The sequence below is a fragment of the Bos mutus genome, chromosome 24 (genome assembly GCF_027580195.1).
Source record: "Bos mutus isolate GX-2022 chromosome 24, NWIPB_WYAK_1.1, whole genome shotgun sequence".
In the NCBI taxonomy this organism is placed as follows: Eukaryota; Metazoa; Chordata; class Mammalia; order Artiodactyla; family Bovidae; genus Bos; species Bos mutus.
This window is the reverse complement of record NC_091640.1, coordinates 24,973,932-24,994,333: the sequence shown is the minus strand read 5'-3', so window position 1 is coordinate 24,994,333 and position 20,402 is coordinate 24,973,932. Positions and strand designations below refer to the sequence as shown.

General features: G+C 41.0%; 1 protein-coding gene across 2 annotated transcripts in view; it reads right to left on the bottom strand.

The window, feature by feature from the left end:
- The window catches only part of GAREM1 (GRB2 associated regulator of MAPK1 subtype 1), a 233,616-nt gene that overhangs the window by 15,625 nt on the left and 197,589 nt on the right, over window positions 1-20,402 (bottom strand). For both annotated transcript variants that reach the window (XM_070361476.1, XM_005903353.2), the window contains exon 4: window positions 13,383-14,555. In XM_070361476.1, coding sequence (XP_070217577.1) covers window positions 13,383-14,555 — 1,173 coding nt within the window. The remainder of the gene's footprint in view (window positions 1-13,382; window positions 14,556-20,402) is intronic.

Below are 20,402 nucleotides of genomic sequence, written 5' to 3'. Positions count from 1 at the left end.
CAAAATAAAAATTCAGAGTAAAATCAATTATTTTTTAAAAATTTATTTGGTTGAAGTATAGTTGATTTCCAATGTTGTGCTAATTTCTGCTGTGCCGAAAAGTGACTCAGTTACACACGTGTGTACATACTCTTTGCCATTATGGTTTATCACAGGATACTGCATATAATCCCCTGTGCCACACAGCAGACCTTGTTGTTTATTCTATATGTAATAGTTTGCATCTGCTAATCCAAACTTGTAATCCACTCCTCCCCTTCTCTCCCCCTTGGCAAGCACAAGCCTGTTCGCTGTGAGTCTGCTTCTATTCTGTAGATAAGTTCCTTTGTGTCAGAGTTTAGATTCCACATATAATGGTGTATGTGGTATTTGCTTTTCTCTTTCTGACTTAGTATGATCATATCTAGGTCCATCTATGCCGCTACAAATGGCATTCTTTCTTTCTTTTTTAATGACTGAGTAGAACTCCATTATAATATGTACCACATCTTCTTTATCCATTCATCTGATGATTGACACTTATGTTGTTTCTGTGAGTTGGTCATTGTAGATTTTGCTGCTATGAACACTGGGGAGAATGCATCTTTTTCAATTATAGCTTGTCTGGATATATGCCCAGGAGTGGGACTGCTAGATCATACAATAACTATTTTTAATTTTTGAAGGAACCTCCATACTGTTCTCCATAGGGGGTGCACCAATTTACATTTCCACCTACAGTATAGGAGGGTCCCCTTTTACCACACCCTCTCCAGCATTTGCGATTGGTCGATTTTTAAATGATGGTCATTTTGACTGGTGACACCTCATTGTAGTTTTGATTTGCATTTCTCTAATAATTAATGATATTGAGCATATTTCCATATGCCTGTTGGCCATCTATGTCTTCTTTGGAGAAATGTCTGCTTAGTTTTTCAGCCCATTTTTAAATTGGGTTATTTGCTTTCTGCTGATGAGTTATGAGCTGTTTGTATATTTAGAAAATTGAGCCCCTCTCAGTTGCGTCATTTGCAGTATTGTCTCCAAGTCTGTAGGTTATCTTTTCATCTTATGGTTTCTCTAATTGTACAAAAGCCTGTAAGTTGGATTAGGTTCCACTTGTTTATTTTTGCTTTTATTTCTATTGTCTTGGGAGACCGACCTGAGAAAACATGGATACAATTTATGTCAGAGAATGTTTTGTCTATGTTCTCTTCTTTTAGTTTTATGGTGCCATGTTTTATATTTAAGTCCTGAAGTCATCTTGAGTTTATTTTTGTGTAAGGTGTAAGGATGTGTTCTAACTTCACTGATTTACACGTGGCTGTCAACTTTCTCAGCACAATTTGCTGAAGAGATTGTCTATTTCCCATTGTATGTTTTTGCCTCTTTTGTTGCAGACTGACAGTAGGTTTTGTGAATTTAATCTCCGGGCTCTCTATTCTGTTCCATTGATCCGTATGTCAGCTTTTGTGCCAGTACCATGCTGTTTTAATTACTGTAGCTTTGTACCGGGCTTCCCAGGTGGCTCAGGTAAAGAAATCGCCTGCCAATGCAAGAAACGTGGGTTTGATCTCTGGGTCGAGAAGATTGCCTGGAGAAGAAAATGGCAACCCACTTCAGTATTCTTTTCCTGGAAAATTCCATGGACAGAGGAGCCTGATGGGCTACAGTCCATGGAGTTGCAAAAGAGTTGGACACAATACAACTAAACAACAATAAGCTCTGCTGTATTGCCTTCAGCTATGTTCTTTTCCCTCAGGTGTGCTTTGGCAATTCTGGGCCTTCTGTGATTCCAATAGGATTATTTGTTCTAGTTTTGTGGAAAATGTCATGAATATTTCATAGGGATACTCATTACATGGGTAGATTGCTTTGGGTAGTATGGCCATTTTAGCAATATTAATTCTTTCAATCCAAGAGTATGGGAGTATCCTTCTGTTTCTTTGAATCATCTTCAGTGTCCTTTATTAATGTTTTATAGTTATCAGCATATAGGTCTTTCACTTCCTTGGTCAGATTTACTGCTAAGTATTTTATTTTTTTGATGCAATTAAAAGGGATTTTTTTTTCCCCCCACATTCCCTTTCTGATCATTAAGTGTAAAGAAACACAACAGATTTCTTAATATTCATCTTGTATACTGCTACCTGGCTGAATTCATGTATCAATCTAGTAGTTTTTGTGTGGAGTCTTTAGGGTTTTCTGTATATAGTATCATGTCATCTGCATATAATGATAATTTTACCTCTTCATTTCCAACTTGGGTATCTTTTCTTTTTCCTGTTCGATTGCTGTAGCTAGGACTTCCAATACTGTCTTGAATACAGTTTGCATCCTTGTCTTATTCCAGAATTTAGTGGGAAGGCTTTTAGCTTTTCACAGTTGAGTATTATATTGGGTGTGGGATTGTGATAAATAACTTTTATCATATTGTAAAGTATCTTCCCTCTATACTCACTTTGGTTTAAGAGTTTTTATCGTGAATGGATGCTGAATTTTATTAAATGCTTTTTGTGCATCTATTGAGTCATTGTGTGGTTTTTGTCTTTTGTTATGTGGTATACAACACTGATTAATTTGCATATATTGAACCATCCTTGTGACCCTGGGATGAATCCAATTTGGTTGTGGTGTTATGATCTTTTTTGTTTTGCTTGGCTGTGCTCGGTCTTCATTGCAGTGCAGGAGGGTTTCCTGAGCTGTGCTGCAAGGGCTTGTGATGTATGATCTTTTCTTGTGTTGTGGATTCAGGGTTTGCTAATATTTTGTTGAGAATTTTTGCATATATATTCATCAAAGATAATGGCATGTAATTTTCTTTTCTGGTACTGTCTTTGTCTGGCTTTGGTATCAGGGTGATGGTGGCTTCATAGAATGCCGTTAGGAGTGTGCTTTCCATTTCAGTCTTCTGGGAGAGTTTGAGAAGGATCAGCATAGGTTCTTCCCTGTATGTTTGGTAGAATTCACATGTGAAATCATCTGGTCCTGGATTTTTGTTTACAGGGAGATTTTAAATTACAGATGTCATTTCACTTCTAGTGACTGGTCTGTTCCAATTATGCATTTCTTTTTGATTCAGGGTTGGTGGGCTGCATGTTTCTAGAAACTTGTCCATTTCTTCTAGGTTGTTGAATTTATTGGCATATAATTTTTCACAGTATTCTCTTATGGTTTCTTAGAATTTCTTTGGTATTGGTTATTTCTCCTTTTTCATTTCTTATTTTGTATATCTGGGTCCTTGCTCTTTTCTTCTTGGCGAGCCTGGCCAGAGGTTTGTCAAGTTTATTTATTCTTGAATGAAGCAGCTGTTTGTTTTGTTGATCTTTTTTCTATTTATAAAAAAATCTTTTATTTCCTCTCTGATCTTTATTATTTCCTTGCTTCCTTCTGCTCACTTTAGGTTTTTTTTGCTCTTTTTATAATTATTTTACGTGGTGGATTACATTGTTTGAAATTTTTCTTATGTTTTAAGAAAGGCACATACCACTATTTTTATTCTAAGAACTGCTTTTGCTGTATCCCATAGATTTTGTTTGATTTTGCTTTTACCGTCATTTATCTCAAGGTATTTTTTGATTTCCTGTTTGATTTTGTTGTTGATTCACTGGTTTTTAGTAGCATGTTGATTACATGCTCCATGTAATCAATTTTCTTATTTTTCTGTAGTTGATTTCTAGTTTCATGCTGTTATGGTCTGAGAAAAGGCTTAGATATTACGATCAGAAATAATTTCTATACTCTTTAAGTTTACTGAGGCTTGTTTTGTGGCCTAGGATGTGGTCAATCCTAGAAAATGTTCCCTGTATACTATACTAAAAAAGAATGTGTATTGTCTTTTTGGAAATAACGTCCTGAAAATATCAATTAAGTCTAACTGTTGTATCCTTTAGGATCTATGCTGCCTTACTAATTTTCTGTCTAGAAGATCTATTGATTGAGTGGGTGTTAAAGTCTCCTGTAATTGTACTCCCATCAATTTCTCGCTTTATGTCTTTTGGTATTTGTCTATGTATTTGGATGCTCCTACATTGGGTGCAAATAGTTTGATAAGTGTAATATACTCTTCTTGTATTGACTGCTTTATCATTATATAGTGTCCTTCTTTAACTTTCTTTATGGACTTTGTTTTAAAATTTGGTCTGATATGAATAGTGTGATCCCCATTTTCATTTCCATTTGCATAAGATATCTTATTCCACCCCCCCATTTTCAATATATGTGTGTCCTTTGCCTTAAAGTGGGTCTCTTGTAAGGAACATATTGTAGGCTCCTGTTTCATATTTTTTATTCCAGTCTGTCACTCCCTTGTTGCCATCCACACTCATCTTTTTGTTGGGCTGTGATGGGTCTTGGTTGCTGCACACAGGCTTTCTCTAGCTGTGGTGTGTGGGCTACTCATTGCAGTGGTTTCTCTTGTTGCAGAGCACGGGCTCTAGGTGCATGGGTTTCAGCAGTTGCAGTGTTGGGCTCGGTAGTTGTGGCTCATGCGCTTAGTCGCTCTGTGGCATGTGTGATCCTCCTAGACCAGGCATCAAACCAGTGTTCCTTGCATTGAAAGGTGGACTCCCAACGACTGGACCACCAGAGAAGCCCTCCCTTGTCTTCTAATTGGAGCATTTAATCCAGTGACATTTAAAGTAATTATTGATAAATATGTATTTATTACCACTTAAAATCTTATTTTCCAGTTGATTTTTGTATTTTTTGTTTTTCTTTATGTAGTTTATGATTTCCTTTTGCATTATGCTTGTGTTCTCCTCTTTTTGGCTTTTGTAAATCTACCAAATGTTTTCACTTGTTGTTACCTTGTTTTCCAAGTAGTTTAACCCCTTCCTACATCTACTTGCTTTAGACTGGTAGTCATATACTCAAACACATTCTAAAAATATTTACATTTCTCTCCTCCCCCCACATTTTATGATTTTGATGTCCTCTTTAACATCTTCATGTATATGCTTTTGCTATTCACTGTGGCTGTCACAGCTTTCACAAAAACTTTCTGATCTTTAAAAAAAATCTGTCTACTGGCTTATTTAAGTGATTTACTTTTCCAATTGTGATTTTCTCTTTCCTATATATTCTTGCTTCTTTTCTATTTACAGAAGACCATTCATTATATCTTTTAGGTTAGATTTAGTATTGCTATATTCTTTTAGTTTTCGTTCCTCTGAGAAATTCTTTGTCTTCTATTCTAAATGATAATTTTACAGGGTAGAGTACCCTAGGTTGCAGATTTCCCCCATGTTGCTATTTCCTCTGGCCTGCAAATGTTTCTGTAGAGAAATCAGCTGATAAACTAATGGAGGTGGCCTTGTAATTACCTCTGTTTTTCTGTTACTGCTTATTTAGAATCCTCTTTTTAACTTTTGCCATTTCTATTATATCTTGGTGTAGATCTGTTTGGGTTCATTTTATTTGGGACCCTTTATGCCTCCTATATCTGGATATCTGTTCTGTCTTTAGGTTTGAGAAGTTTTCAGCCATAATTTCTCTGAATAAGATTTCAATCCCCCTTTCGGGATCCCAATTATATGTAGATTGGCATGCTTTATATTTTCCCATGGGTTTCTTACTTGGCTTTCATTTTTAATTTTTCATTTGGCTTTTTCTGAGTGGGTGATTTCTATTATTCTATCTTCCAGAATATTAATTCTTCATTATGCAATCTGCTATTCATTGCCTTTAGCTCAGGTTTCATCTCAGCAAATGAGTTTTCTAATCTTTCTTGGCTCCTCTTTATAGTTTCTAGTTCCTTTTTACCATAATCTGAATTCCAGTTGATAACTCTTCTTAATTTCTTCAGTATATTCACTATCTTCTTTTAACTTGGTGTCTATTAGACTGAAGAGTTTGTTTCATTGTTGGTTCTTTCAGGGGGATTCTACTGATCTTTTAATTGGGAATGTTTCCTCTGTTTCTTCATTTTTATTTATACTTCTCTTACTCTATGAATTTAGGAGAAATAATTATCTACCATGGGCCTGGAGGGCTATTTTTATGTGGGAATATCCTCGTGTAATCTGTGTAGGGTTAATATTTTTGGTGCAAGGGCTGTTTTAGTATGCATGCCTGTTTCCTCTTTGCTCAGTGTTTGTTGGCTGTAGAGTAGAATTGATTCTTACAGCTCAACTCTTGAAAAATCACTTCTCTCAGCTTTTAAACAATATATTTTAGGATTTTCCCCTTAATTTAGGTAGTTGTGTGAGGGCCTTCATTCTGTAGGGTGGCCACATCCTGCTGTGACATCTGGTAGCACCATGACCTAGCCCTACCCACGCCTAATGAAATCAGCCAAGGCAACTTCTCAGCTTTAATATTTCTAGAGAGGTTTTTCTAGGAATTTGAGTTTCTTGATGTGCATTTGCAGCCTTGGAACCATATGTGGCGTTTTTATAGATACTCTCTAGTTCTACAAAGTCCCCAGATCCCCCATGAAAGGATTACATATTATTGGGGTCCATAGGTTGCTGAGCATTTCTGTAGTTCTTGGTTTATGACAATTACAATTTTGGCTCCACAGCTAGATAACTGTAACATATAGCTTATCAAGTAGACATTTTAAAACTCGGATGAAAAGAAGATTTTGTTACTTTTAAACCTAGTTAGGTTCCTGGGATATCTTAAAAAAACTAGGAGAATGAAACTCACAGGCACTTTGGGAAGGCAGGGATGACTGTCCCCTGTCTGAGTGCCAGGACTCTCTGCTGGCCTGGCTGTGGAGGTACATGTCCTTGTCCCCATCAGTTTCCATGACTCTCTGGGTGCCTTTATACCTTAGGTAAGGAAGAACAGGGGAAAATAACCTCCAAAAAAAGAATCCATCTCCTATCAAGGTATTGCTACTATTTCCTGATTACTTACCATGTGCCAGGGAATACTGCCAAGTACTTTGCACAATACAGTAATGCAACGAAGATGTCATTATTAAGTCTTGCAGGGACTGACTCAGGAAGTGAAATATTTTGCCCAAGGTATGAAACACTAAGGGGCAGGGGGAGGATGAAAAGCCACGTGTGCTCTCAGATGCGACGCTTTGTGCCTCTATCTATCACACAGTGTGGCAGACCACTCTGCTGCTGGTGAAACTCCACTGAGAGGGGAAATGAAGACTCAGGGTCCTTGGTGTCTCCTCCCACCTTCTCAACAGGTGCTCAGCCTGTCTGAAGCAGATTCAGATGCTCCAAATCACCTCTGTGTAGCCAGTCTTTTCAAGCAACCACTGAACTCAGTCCGGTGTGGAATCTGGATTAAATTCATCCTGTCTGTCTTATTTTCCTCAAGCATCAGTAACACAGTGTGCTCCATTACAGGAACTTTATTTAAATGAACTTAAATCTTGTAACAGTGGATGTATGCTACCAATCCATCTTATGACTCAATCCCCACATCCTGCTTCTCGTATGTCAAGGGGGCCATCCCAATGGTTAACAGATTCTCCGTCCATACTGCAGTAAAACTTGCTTTAAACAAGTGGTTTATAACCTAGAGCTCCTTTTAGGATTTTCCTTTCATGAATCTTAGGAATCACTGTAATGTTAACATCCAACCAAGAGTGAATGCATTTTTTCTTTTTCCCCTATTACTAAAGACAGGAAGAGGATGTTAATTAACCCCTGGGTTCTGGGGTCCTCAGGTTTGATACTATTGCACAGGTAGCTATAGACAAGTTGTGATCTTGTAGTTTTGATACTGATTTGTGATTCATTACATAAACCAGAATAGTCTGAGAGTCAAACATTCTATTTCTAGAATTTCAAGCAGTGTCAAGCTTTCTCATCATTGCTCTCCAAAATGGCATCTTCCAAAGAGGTTTAAAAAAAGACAGCTCTTAAAGACTGTCACTTATAGAGTGTATCTGGGTAAATATTTTAGACAGTATCAGCCAACAGTCAGAAAATTAAAATAATGGAATGAGGGCCACAATGTTACGAAATAGGAGGATATGTTTAGAACATAGGAACCAATTAAGGATAACCCACTTAAGTGGAACTGTCAGGTCATTCTGATTTGAGGGCACTTGGCACAATTTTAAACAATGAAAATGTCACCCCCTCAGTGAGCTGGGCAGGCCCCCAGCTTGGGCTTGTCTGCAGCAATTTTAAAGGACAGAAGTGGCCGCATCTCTTCTGTGCCTGGAACCAGGAGCTCCAGGATGTTCCAGTTAGGAACATCAGTTCCAGTTGGCTCCTCGGATGTTCCAGTTAGGGAGGGGAAAAGACTCTTATTCTCGGGAAAGATAAGCTGCAGGGTTTTGTGCTTAAAGAAGAAAACCTTTGTATTCAACAATCATTATAAAGATTACAGGGGTCTCTAACCCACAGGCCACGGACCACATAAAGGGACAAACCTCTGTATTTGACGATCATTACAAAGATAGAGGCTAGAGCAGGAATCAGGCTGTACAGTAGGGGAGCGGTGGGTGAAACAGAAACCACCCCCTGAGCAGCCCTGGTCTGTGGGAAAACTGTTCTCCATGAAATCCAGTCCCTGGTATCAAAAAGGTTGGGAACTGCTGGACTAGAGCAAAATTCTAAGTAGCCACATCAAGTACAAAGTATATTAACAGGGCTAAACTGATTACCTGCACCTGCTTCCCCCCACCGCCTCCCGCCACTGAGGATTTTCTGTTTGGCCCCACAGCCTAGTTTTCCATTCCAGAATATGGGCAGGAAAATGGTCAAGCATTAACTTGGATGATGATGGAACTGCAGCTCACTGTTGGAAACACAGCAAGTATTACTGTTGAAGGAGAAAATTTTTTTCAGAATTTTTTACAGAAACAAAGACCATCAAAAATGTGGAGAAATAGCACAGATATTTGCTATAACTCAGGGGGCTTCCCTGGGGGCTCAGTTGGTAAAAAGTCTACCTGCAATGCAAGAGACTTGGGTTGGGAAAATCCCCTGGAGAAGGAAATGGCAACCCACTCCAGTATTTTTGCCTGGAGAATTTCAGGACAGAGAAGCCTGGTGGGCTATAGTCCATGGGGTCGTTAAGAGTTGGACATAGTGACTAAACAAAGGACCCTGAAGCAGGTGGTGAAGAACAGAAGAAAATATAGGCTCACACACCCTGCAGTGAGCCACTGTCCCTGTAGATCCTAATAAGACCAGGCCATGGGCTGTTGCCAAGAAGAATTCATTCACCAATTACCAGCTTTGTTTCTTTTCATAAGAAAGATATTCTTTGACTCTGTTCTGTTACTCCAGTATCTTCTGTTACTGAAGACCTGATGGGATTTGTCACTTTCCCAGATCGCCTTACTTGAAAATGGCCTCACAGGGAAGCTTATTACCGTCTTCAATTATTGGAAGGATAGCTGTGAGACACATGGCCCATCTCTCTCCCTGGACCCACCCCACTGCCACTATCCAAAGGAGTTTTATTTAATTCTGTGGGAGCACTTGAATTTATGCCCCAATAAAGATCTCTTTTGAAAACTACAAGTCGAAGCCACATCTAACAGTCACGACATTCTCTGGATCCCATGCACATCCTAAAACTGGAAAACTTGTTTCATGGCCACAGAACCAATAAAATATATGACTTCATTCGAAATGCCTGATTCTTAAAAAAGGAAAATAAAGTAATTTCAGGTGTTTATAAAAAGTCTTTAGGATTGGAGCGTTCTATAAACACTGAATATGCTCTAAGAAGGTTCTCTTGTGTCGTAAGAAATTACAGCTTGGACTGGAGTACCAAACCTTTCATTCTGCTGTGAGATTTGCTTTCAGTTTCAAATTTAACTCTTAACATTTTTCTTTTAGGACCAAGGTCAAGATAGGGCCTCTTAATATTTATGCTCTTACTCATCTTCCATTAGCCACAGTGAAAACAAGCATCGCCAGTTTCCTACCTCAAGACTTGGTTACATAAATAACTGGGTGTGACCATATTGGATGAGTCAACCAGTCAGTCAACAAACAGGACTCCCCATTATGTGCCAGGTGGGAGCAGAGTTCTACAGGAAAAGTTCATGTGGTCACGTTCCCGTTGAAGAGAAGGACTCTAAGCTTCAAGCAACAGCAAATGTACAGCTGGGCCGAGCCAGTCCTGTAACTGCCCAAAATACTTGCTAAGAGTACAGTACCTCTTACTTACCTCCCCTTACCTCTGATCTGTTTTTTGAGGAACACCATCTGACATGAATAAAAGAACCAAGGACTCTTGACTCCACCAAGAATTCCCCCAAATATTCTACACCCCCTTCTGGGTACAGGGACTTCTGGGCTTGTGCCTTAGTGCGTGCGTGCTAGTCATATCTGACTCTTTGAGACCCTATGGACTGTAGCCTGCCAGGGTCCTCTGTCCATAGAATTTTCCACGCAAGAATACTGGAATGGGTTGCCATTTTCTCCTCCAGGGGACCTTCTTGACCCAGGGATCGAACTCAAGTCTACTGTGTTTTCTGCATTGGCAGGCAGATAACTTATTGCTGAGTGACCCTGGAAGATTGTAAAGAGGAAGGGAACATGCAGACCTGCAATTTCTGGGGAGTTTTTATGTCCTGAGCAAACAGCTGGAGGTGGGTCTTCTCTCAGGAAAGCTTTGCTGCAGTGAGGGGTCTGCCTCGACAGCTCCGGCACAAAGTCCTACCTGGTGTCCAGGGCCTTTCGGCCACCACTGCCCTTCACCCTCCCTTTTCAGCCCTACTTCACCTGCCCAGCAGAACTGCGTTTTTCTCATCCTCCCCTGCCTCTGCTCAGGTCATTCTGTCTGGAATATCCTTCCTTCTCATCTCTCTGCTCTTCCCATTCACCTGCACACCCTCAGGTTTCCCATTCACGTGTACACCCTCAGCTCATCTGAAATGCCATGATCTCCATGAAAGCTTCTCCTGCCCAACCAGAAATTTTTCTTCTCTGAACTCTCCCACATTTTAACCTCCATAGTTGTCCTCTCTTTTCACCTGTTACCTTCCCTGCTGCTGCTACTGCTGCTAAGTTGCTTCAGTCGTGTCCGACTCTGTTCGACCCCATAGACAGCAGCCCACCAGGCCTCCCCGTCCCTGGGATTCTCCAGGCAAGAACACTGGAGTGGGTTGCCATTTCCTTCTCCAATGCATGAAAGTGAAAGTGAAGTTGCTCAGTCGTGTCTGACTCTTAGTGACCCCATGGACTGCAGCCTTCCAGGCTCCTCCGTCCATGGGATTTTCCAGGCAAAAGTACTAGAGTGGGGTGCCATTGTCTTCTGCTGCTGCTAAGTTGCTTCAGTCGTGTCCGACTCTGTGCGACCTCATAGATGGCAGCCCACCAGGCTCCCCATCCCTGGGATTCTCCAGGCAAGAACACTGGAGTGGGTTGCCATTTCCTTCTCCAATGCATGAAAGTGAAAAGTGAAAGTGAAGTCACTCAGTCATGCCCAACTCTTAGCGACCCCATGGACTGCAGCCTACCAGGCTCCTCCGTCCATGGGATTTTCCAGGCAAGAGTACCGCAGTGGGTTGCCATTGCCTTCTCCAAAAGGGAAAGCTACTGGAGTCCAAAATCATCATTTCTGGGGTTACTGATGGTGATTCTAGCATGTGTAGTATGTGGCCCAATAACTCCATGGTTTGAAGCAAAGCTTTACACAGCCTGGTGATTACAGAGGGGTGCCCTGAGGCCACATGGTGGGAGCAGAGTGGATAGGACTATGGGGAGAACCCCAGCCCTCCAATCTGTCCTTCAGTCAGATGGGTTTTGACTGTAATTCTTCTATTTATTGTGATTCATATAAGTTTTCCTTTAAAAAAGAAGGATTCTACTAGAGATAGAAAAAAAGGAAACCACTGCCATAGATACTATCAAATAAATGAACAGAATTATATCCAATGCCTTGAGTACTTTTTCCCTTCAGATATAATGAAATCCATGATAAAAAAAGTCAGGCAAGGTTCAGAGTGCCTGTCAATCAAAAACATGGTCAAAACAGAGGCCCTTTCTCCTCTCCTATATGATCCTTTTCCATTATAATTTGACAGATGCCTTCTCAAGCTCTGAGTGAGCTGTGTTTGAGGTGGTGAACAAAACCACGTTGGGCCTGGTTCTGCTCTGAGCATCACACCTGTGATGCTCTGATCTCAACGCATGTGGGTGAGCGCACTTATGATGCTCTGATCTCAATGTGGGTGTGTGAGCACACCCATGACACTGTGATCTCAATGAGTGTGTGTGAGCACATCCATAACGGTCTGATCTCAATGCATGTGGGTGAGTACACCCATGATGCTCTGATCTCAATGAGTGTGGGTGAAGACACTCAAGATGCTCTGATTTCAATGCATGTGCGTGAGCACACCCATGATGCTCTAAGTGCGTGTGTGATGCTCGGATCTCAATGCATGTATGTGAGCACACCCATGACACTCTGATCTCAATGTGTGTGAGTGAGCACACCCATGATGCTTTGATCTCAATGTGTGTGCATGAGCACACCCATGATGCTCTGATCTCAATGAGTGTGGGTGAGACACTCAAGACGCTCTGATTTCAATGCGTGTGCATGAGCACACCCATGATGCTCTGATCTCAATGAGTGTGGGTGAGACACTCAAGACACTCTGATTTCAATGCGTGTGCACAAGCACACCCATGATGCTCGGATCTCAATGTGTGTGTGTGTGAACACATCCATGACACTCTGGTCTCAATGTAACTTCGAAGAGAGAATTACAAATCATGCTGACAGACATCTCTTGATCCTTCTCCCCCACCAAATAAATCTATTCCTTCAGTCTAAGTGGTGCTAATATCACTCTGCTGCTCAGGCTGCACATCTCAGAGTGTCTCCTGATTTCTCTCCTTCACTACTCACACCCAATTTATCAGTAATACTGCTAGTTGCATCTCTGAAATGTTCCCAAGCAGCTCATTTCTCCCTGCCATCTGCTGCTACCGACGGCTGGAGCTCAGGGCGTCATCATTCCATACCTGTTACCAAGTTCATACCTTTTCTTTACTCAGCCTTCTGCCCTCTCCTCCCTATTATCTGTACTCCAGGCAGCATGTTTAAACCTCTCTTAATAAAACTCTCTTGAGTTTCTTGGGAAGATTCCCCTGGAGGAGGAAGTGGCAAGCCACTCCAGTATTCTTGCCTGGGAAATCCCATGGCCAGAGGAGCCTGGTGGGCTATACAGTCCATGGAGTCGCAAAGAGTCAGACATGACTGAGCAACACACACACACACACACACACACACACACATCTCATCAAACATAAAGTTAAACTCTAACTCCCAACTGGTAAAAAAAAAAAAAAAATCCACCAAGTATTTCTATTTCTCTCCAAATTCAGCAAATTGCTCATTCTGATCACCTTGCATTGGGGAGTTTTCCTTTCTTTAAGAAAGAAAGTAAATTAGCAGAAGACTGAGCAGAGAGACAGAACTGGCCCATCACCCCCAAAACAGAAAGGACTCACGGCTTCGGATTTGGGAGGCACTGGAGGCGGAGGTAGGGCGATCTCTGCAGATTTCACTGCTGCACCCAGCGCTCCGGGCACAGGAAGGGGAGAGGTTGCACACTTGGACCGGACAGAACCTCGAAACTGGTCGCATCTGCTCTTCTCGCTCAGGGAGCGAGTGAGAGGCTGATGGCTGGGCTTGCCTTCCTCCAGCCACAGCTCTTCATAAGGAAGTTCTGACTTCCCTGCCATGCCTGCAGATTCTTCACCAGCTTCTGGGAAAAGGTAGTCGCTCCCGCTGTCCCCCGAGTCCTGATAGGGTAGGATGTCGTGAGGAAAGGGGGCCCACTCTCCTCCCAGGTCCCTGCAGCCGTGGAGGTTCACCTCGCTGTTGCCATGGAGATTGTTGCCATACACACAGACCGAGAGCCGGTGGAAGGACTGGGTGAGCTCATCGCGAGCGTAGCTAAGGGAATTGGGCACGTGGTTGTGGCCGGCACACCGGCCTTTCTTGGGGCTCTTACAGTCCTCGTTCCAGTCGGTTTTCACGTCGCGGACTGCCCGTGAATACTCATCGATGTCGAACTGTTCTTGGCAGATACCCAGCCAGTGATGGACCAGGGTTTCAGGCCATCCCTCTCCCTTGACCAGGTGTTCCGGGAGGCTAAACTTGGGGACGGTCAAGTGCAAAGGGAAGTGCATGGGGAGGATCTTGTTGTTCCGCAGCACACAGCAGACCACCACTGTCTTGGTCTGGATGTTCACAAACTTGTAGCGGTGCCCCTCGCGGATGAAGTGGAGGTCATACGGGTTTCTGGGCGGTGGGCTGGGCACCGTCACGTTCACGGGGAGCCTGGTTTTCTCCACGATGTTGCGGATGGTATGCTCGCCCTCCTGCATCTGAAGCTCCAGGGGGCTCCGGGTGCTAAACCTGCCCTTGCACTGGAACGGGAGGCTGATGCTCTCGTTGGTCCGGTGATTCATGCAAATGAGGCAGGGCATCTTGCCTTTTCCCAGCTTGCTGATGGAGTTGAGTTTCCCAATCTTTTTGAAGATGGTGTTGAGTCGCGACTTCTCCTTGAAAGTCTTTGCATAAAGGATTTCTGCCTGGCCCATTAGAGTGAGTTCATCTCCCGTACACAGGGTGATGTTGTAAACTTCGGTGTCTTCATTGCATTCACCTGAAGCAACCTACAATAGGATAAATCAAATTTCAGGGCTGTTTTCTTCAGTTTATTCACACAGAGAAGTAGAAAACTTGATATTAAGACAGATGGGCATGCACAAAGGAAAATGCTGTTTTTAATACTAAATTTAGACACTCCATTTCTCCTATAATATTTATGTGGCTAACAATAACAGGATGATGTTAGTTTTTAGACTTTTAAAAACTTTTTAAAAACTTTTTTTCCTGAAGAACAAGGTACTTTGTATTCCTTAGTAAAATTTTGAGAAATACAGAAGATAAACATAAAAAAAAGTAACACCCACGAGCCTGATGACTATGGTCAATGGTTTGATAAACATGCTTCTAGTTTCTTTTTCTATGTATTCTACCATGTAGATAATTATATTGAGACCTTAATTTTATCACTGTATTTTTTTCAATTATACAAATACTTCCATGAATACTAATAGGTAGAAAAAGTAGAAAATATCTTTTAAACTATTAAAATTCTACTAATTTTTTACCTTTAAAGTTTTGCTAATTTTATTAAATTTTCTAAAGTTGGGACAAAGGATTTAAGAAATGTCTCATTTCTCCTATTCTTTTATTATACAAACTACTCACATTCACTAGAATTATTAGAAAATACAGATATAAAAATGAGCAAATTCTATACAACCTGACCAATCACTAAAGATAACTTGTTAACAATTTTATAAAAACAGAAAGAAAAGACAAGATGGCAGAGTAGAAGGACGTGAGTACAACTTCTTATGAAACACCAAAGTCACACCTAACCGAGAATGGTGGTGGTGGTGGTGTAGTTGCTAAGTCATGTCTGACCCTTGCAACCCCGTGGACTGTAGCCCGCCAGGCTCCTCTGTCCATGGGATTTTCCAGGCAAGAATACTGGAGTGGGTTGCCATTGCCTTCTCCAGGGGATCTTCCTGACCCAGGAATTGCACCGGTGTCTCCTGCACTGCAGGCAGAGTCTTTTACCACCTGAGCTACGAGGGACCATAGGCTAAAAAAAAACCCCCCAAACACTGGTTCATATATACAATGGAATACTAATCAGCCATGAAAAGGAATGAAATAATGCCATTTACAGCAACATGGATAGACTCGGAAGTTATCCTACTAAATGAATGAAGTCAGACACAGACAATTTGTCATATGATACTGCTTATATGTGCAATCTAAAAACACACGTGCCACAAATGAACTTACTTATAACACAGAAACAGACTTAAAGAACGAACTCATGGTTACCAGGAGGGAAGGGCCAGGGGTGAGGGGTCGGGCAACTGGGAGGTTCAGACGGACATGTGTACACTGCTATACTGAAAATGGACAACCAACAAGGACCTGCTATACAGCACAGGGAACTCAGCTCAACATTCTGCAATAACCTGAGTGCGAAAAAAGAATAGATAGCATGTATATGTACAACCTAATCACTTTGCTGTACACTTAAAAGTAACACAAAATTGTTAATCAACTCTATTTTAATATAAAAATTAAAAATTCTTGAGTGATGTTTTAAGCAAAACTAATTTTACTATGCTTATTGCACCAAACTCAAAAATTTAAATTCCTGTTCTAAAAAAAGAAACAAGTGTATTAGTCTATCTCAGGGATATATATTTATATACAATTTTACTGCTCTGCTTCTCACTGTAATTTGTCCATTTTCCTGTATATATACTCCATTAATATCAATACTGACCTAACACATTCCATTATATCTGGATATGCCTTAATTTATTTGACCAATTCCCTACTGTTAGGCAGATGGGATTTCCCAATTTTTAACAATTATAAATAGTACTGCAATAAAGATTTTACACTTATTTCCTTAGGATAAAGTCGCAGAAACAGAATGCATGAACAAAGCTGTGTATATATATTTGAAAGGTCTAATATGTGTTGCTCACTGCATTGGGTTGGCCAAAAAGTTTGTTCAGGTTTTTCTGTAAGATGTAATGAAAAACCCGAATAAACTTTTTGGCCAGCCCAATACTTCTGGTGTATTACGCGTGTGTGTGCTAAATCAGGAGTGTTACACACATTCATATTTCTGATTTATGAGGTTGTTTCCCCATACCCATGCTGACTAAGTTTAATGCTTAGCAGTATTAAAGGTAATGCATGCAACCTGCATTTATTTACGCTTGTGAAAGTTTTCTGATATTTATCAGGATTTAGTTTTTCTTTTGTGAGCTGCCTCCTTGTGTCCCTCACCCATTTCTTCTATTGTGACGGTTGTCTTTTCTTCTTAAGATTTATGTGTCTATTCATGGGTGCACTGGGTCTTGGCTGCTGTGCCCGGGCTTTCTCTAGTTGCAGTGAGCAGGGGCTACTCTTCATTGCGGTGGCTTCTCTTGCTGCTGGAGCATGGGCTCCAGCAATTGAGGCATTTGGGCTTAGCAGTTGTGGTGGACTGGGCTCAGCTGCTCCAAGGCACACGGCTCTTCCAGGACCAGGGATGACCCTGTGTCCCCTACACTGGCAGATGGACTCTTAACCCCTGGACCACCATGGAAGCCCTGTGATGGTCATCTTACTGACTGCTTTTTATGCAAGGTGAATGTCATTTATGCTATATATTTCCTAATATGTTGCCTGAATTTCAATTCTATGGTTTTAGTTTTTTTTTTTTTTTTTTTTTAATGTAGCAAACATTTTAAAAGATTTCCTTTGAGAGTTCATTCTTGGGTATTAGGCTCCGTCTTTGGTGTTATGCTCCTTCATATCTGGTGTTATGCACCAGATACAGATCAGTGGTTCCAATCAAGGTGTGGTTTTCTCCCCTCCCCAACTCCCTGGGTGTCCTAAGACATTCCAGACTGCCATGACTGTGAGGGTGCTGTTTACATCTAGTGGGCAGAGACGAAGAATGGTGCTGAAAATGCTTACAAGGCACAGGACAGCCCCCACAGCAAAGATTCATCCAGTCCAATTTTCACGATTGCTGAGGATAAGAAATGCTGATATCATTAACTAATATTTTCTTCTGCTATTTTGATGGTTTCATTTATTAAATATTTATCTTATTTACATAAAATTTCCTTGGATTATTTAAGATAGGGCTTTAAATTTTTAAATAGCTAACTTAGTATCCAGTACATTTCCAAATAACCATCACTTTCATCTCAGTTTTGAAGTGCCACATTTATCATATATTAAACTTATAAAACACATACATTCAAATGCATACATATATTTTTTCCTAATGACCTTTCTGCCTATTTTCACATCATAACAATGTTGTTTTAATTTCTATATCCTTATCATACATTTTAAGATCTGATAAACAACAGCCCTCACTTGTGGTTATTCCAAAAACTCAAAGTTTTTGGATAGAAAGAGAAAAGAGAATCAAAATCAAAAGTCAAGTAACAGACTTTATTTTCCAGAACAGACTAAGTTTAATGTATAAGGTATACCACCATCTTGTTTAAGAAAGAAGGAAAAGTTACTATACATGTATTTCTGCCTTTTTTTTTTTTTAAAGGAACATAAGAAAAATAAACCAGAAAACAAGGAAATTGGTTACTTCCAGGAGGGAGGGGAGTGAGGAACCTGGGGAAGGGACATGAGGGCAAGTGACACCGCTGTGAGTAAACCATGCTATAGAGTTTCGCCTGTTAGAAAGTGGGCTAATGGTCTACATATTAAAAAGAATAATAATAAAATTAACAAGAAATTACACAAAAACTGAATGCAAATGGAAACAGATGAACCCAACTGTATTTCAAATGAATAAACTAAAAAATAGCCCCAGAGACAGAGAAATAATCAAAGTGACTGTGGAACACTGACTATATAGTTCAGTTCAGTTCAGTCGCTCAGTCGTGTCAGACTCTTTGTGACCCCATGAATCGCAGCATGCCAGGCCTCCCTGTCCATCACCAACTCCCAGAGTTTACTCAAACTCATGTCCATCGAGTCGGTGATGCCATCCAGCCAGCTCATCCTCTGTCGTTCCCTTCTCCTCCTGCCCCCAAACCCACCCAGCATCAGGGTCTTTTCCAATGAGTCAACTCTTCGAATCAGGTGGCCAAAGTTGGAGTTTCAGCTATAGCATCAGTCCTTCCAATGAATACCCAGGACTGATATCCTTTAGAATGGACTGGTTGGATCTCCTTGCAGTCCAAGGGACTCAAGAGTCTTCTCCAACACCACAGTTCAAAAGCATCAATTCTTCGGCACTCAGCTTTCTTCACAGTCCAACTCTCACATCCATACATGACTACTGGAAAAACCATAGCCTTGACTAGACAGACCTTTGTTGGCAAAGTAATGTCTCTGCTTTTTAATATGCTATCTAGGTTGGTCATAACTTTCCTTCCAAGGAGTAAGCATCTTTTAATTTCATGGCTGCAATCACCATCTGCAGTGATTTTGGAGCCCCCCAAAATAGTCAGCCACTGTTTCCACTGTTTCCCCATCTATTTCCCATGAAGTGATGGGACCAGATGCCATGATCTTAAGTTTTCTGAATGTTGAGCTTTAAGCCAACTTTTGCACTCTCCTCTTTCACTTTCATCAAGAGGCTCTTTAGTTCTTCCTCACTTTCTGCCATAAGAGTGGTGTCATCTGCATATCTGAGGTTACTGATATTTCTCCCGGCAATCTTGATTCCAGCTTGTGCTTCTACCAGCCCAGCGTTTCTCATGATGTACTCTGCATATAAGTTAAATAAACAGGGTGACAATATACAGCCTTGACGTACTCCTTTTCCTACTTGGAATCAGTCTGTTGTTCCATGTCTAGTTCTAACTGTTGCTTCCTGACCTGCATATAGGTTTCTCAAGAGGCAGGTCAAGTGGTCTGGTATGCCCATCTCTTTCAGAATTTTCCAGTTTATTGTGATCCACACAGTCAAAGGCTTTGGCATAATCAATAAGGCAGAAATAGATGTTTTTCTGGAAATCTCTTGCTTTTTTGATGATCCAGAGGATGTTGGCAATTTGATGTCTGGTTCCTCTGCCTTTTCTAAAAACAGCTTGAACATCTGGAAGTTCACGGTTCACGTATTGCTAAAGCCTGGCTTGGAGAATTTTGAGCATTACTTTACTAGTGTGTGAGATGAGTGCAATTGTGCGGCAGTTTGAGCATTCTTTGGCATTGCCTTTCTTTGGGATTGGAATGCAAACTGACCTTTTCCAGTCCTGTGGCCACTGCTGAGTTTTCCCAATTTGCTGGCATATTGAGTGCAGCACTTTCAAAGCATCATCTTTTAGGATTTGAAATAGCTCAACTGGGACTCCATCACCTCCACTAGCTTTGTTGATGCTTTCTAAGGCCCACCTGACTTAACATTCCAGTATGTCTGGCTCTAGGTGAGTGCTCACACCATCGTGATTATCTTGGTCGTGAAGATCTTTTTTGTACAGTTCTTCTGTGTATTCTTGCCACCTCTTCAATATCTTCTGCTTCTGTTAGGTCCATACCACTTCTGTCCTTTATCGAACCCATCTTTGCATGAAATTTTCCCTTGGTATCTCTAAATTTTCTTGAAGAGATTTCTAGTCTTTCCCATTCTGTTGTTTTTCTCTATTTGCACTGATCACTGAGGAAGGCTTTCTTATCTCTCCTTGCTATTCTTTGGAACTCTGCATTCAGATGCTTATATCTTTCCTTTTCTCCTTTGCTTTTCGCTTCTCTTCTTTTCACAGCTATTTGTAAGGCCTCTCTAGAGCCATTTTGCTTTTTTGCATTTCTTTTTCTTGGGGATGGTCTTGATCCCTGTCTTCTGTACAATGTCACAAACCTCCGTCCATAGTTCATCAGGCACTCTGTCTATCAGATCTAGTCCCTTAAATCTATTTCTTACTTCCACTGTAGAATCATAAGGGATTTGA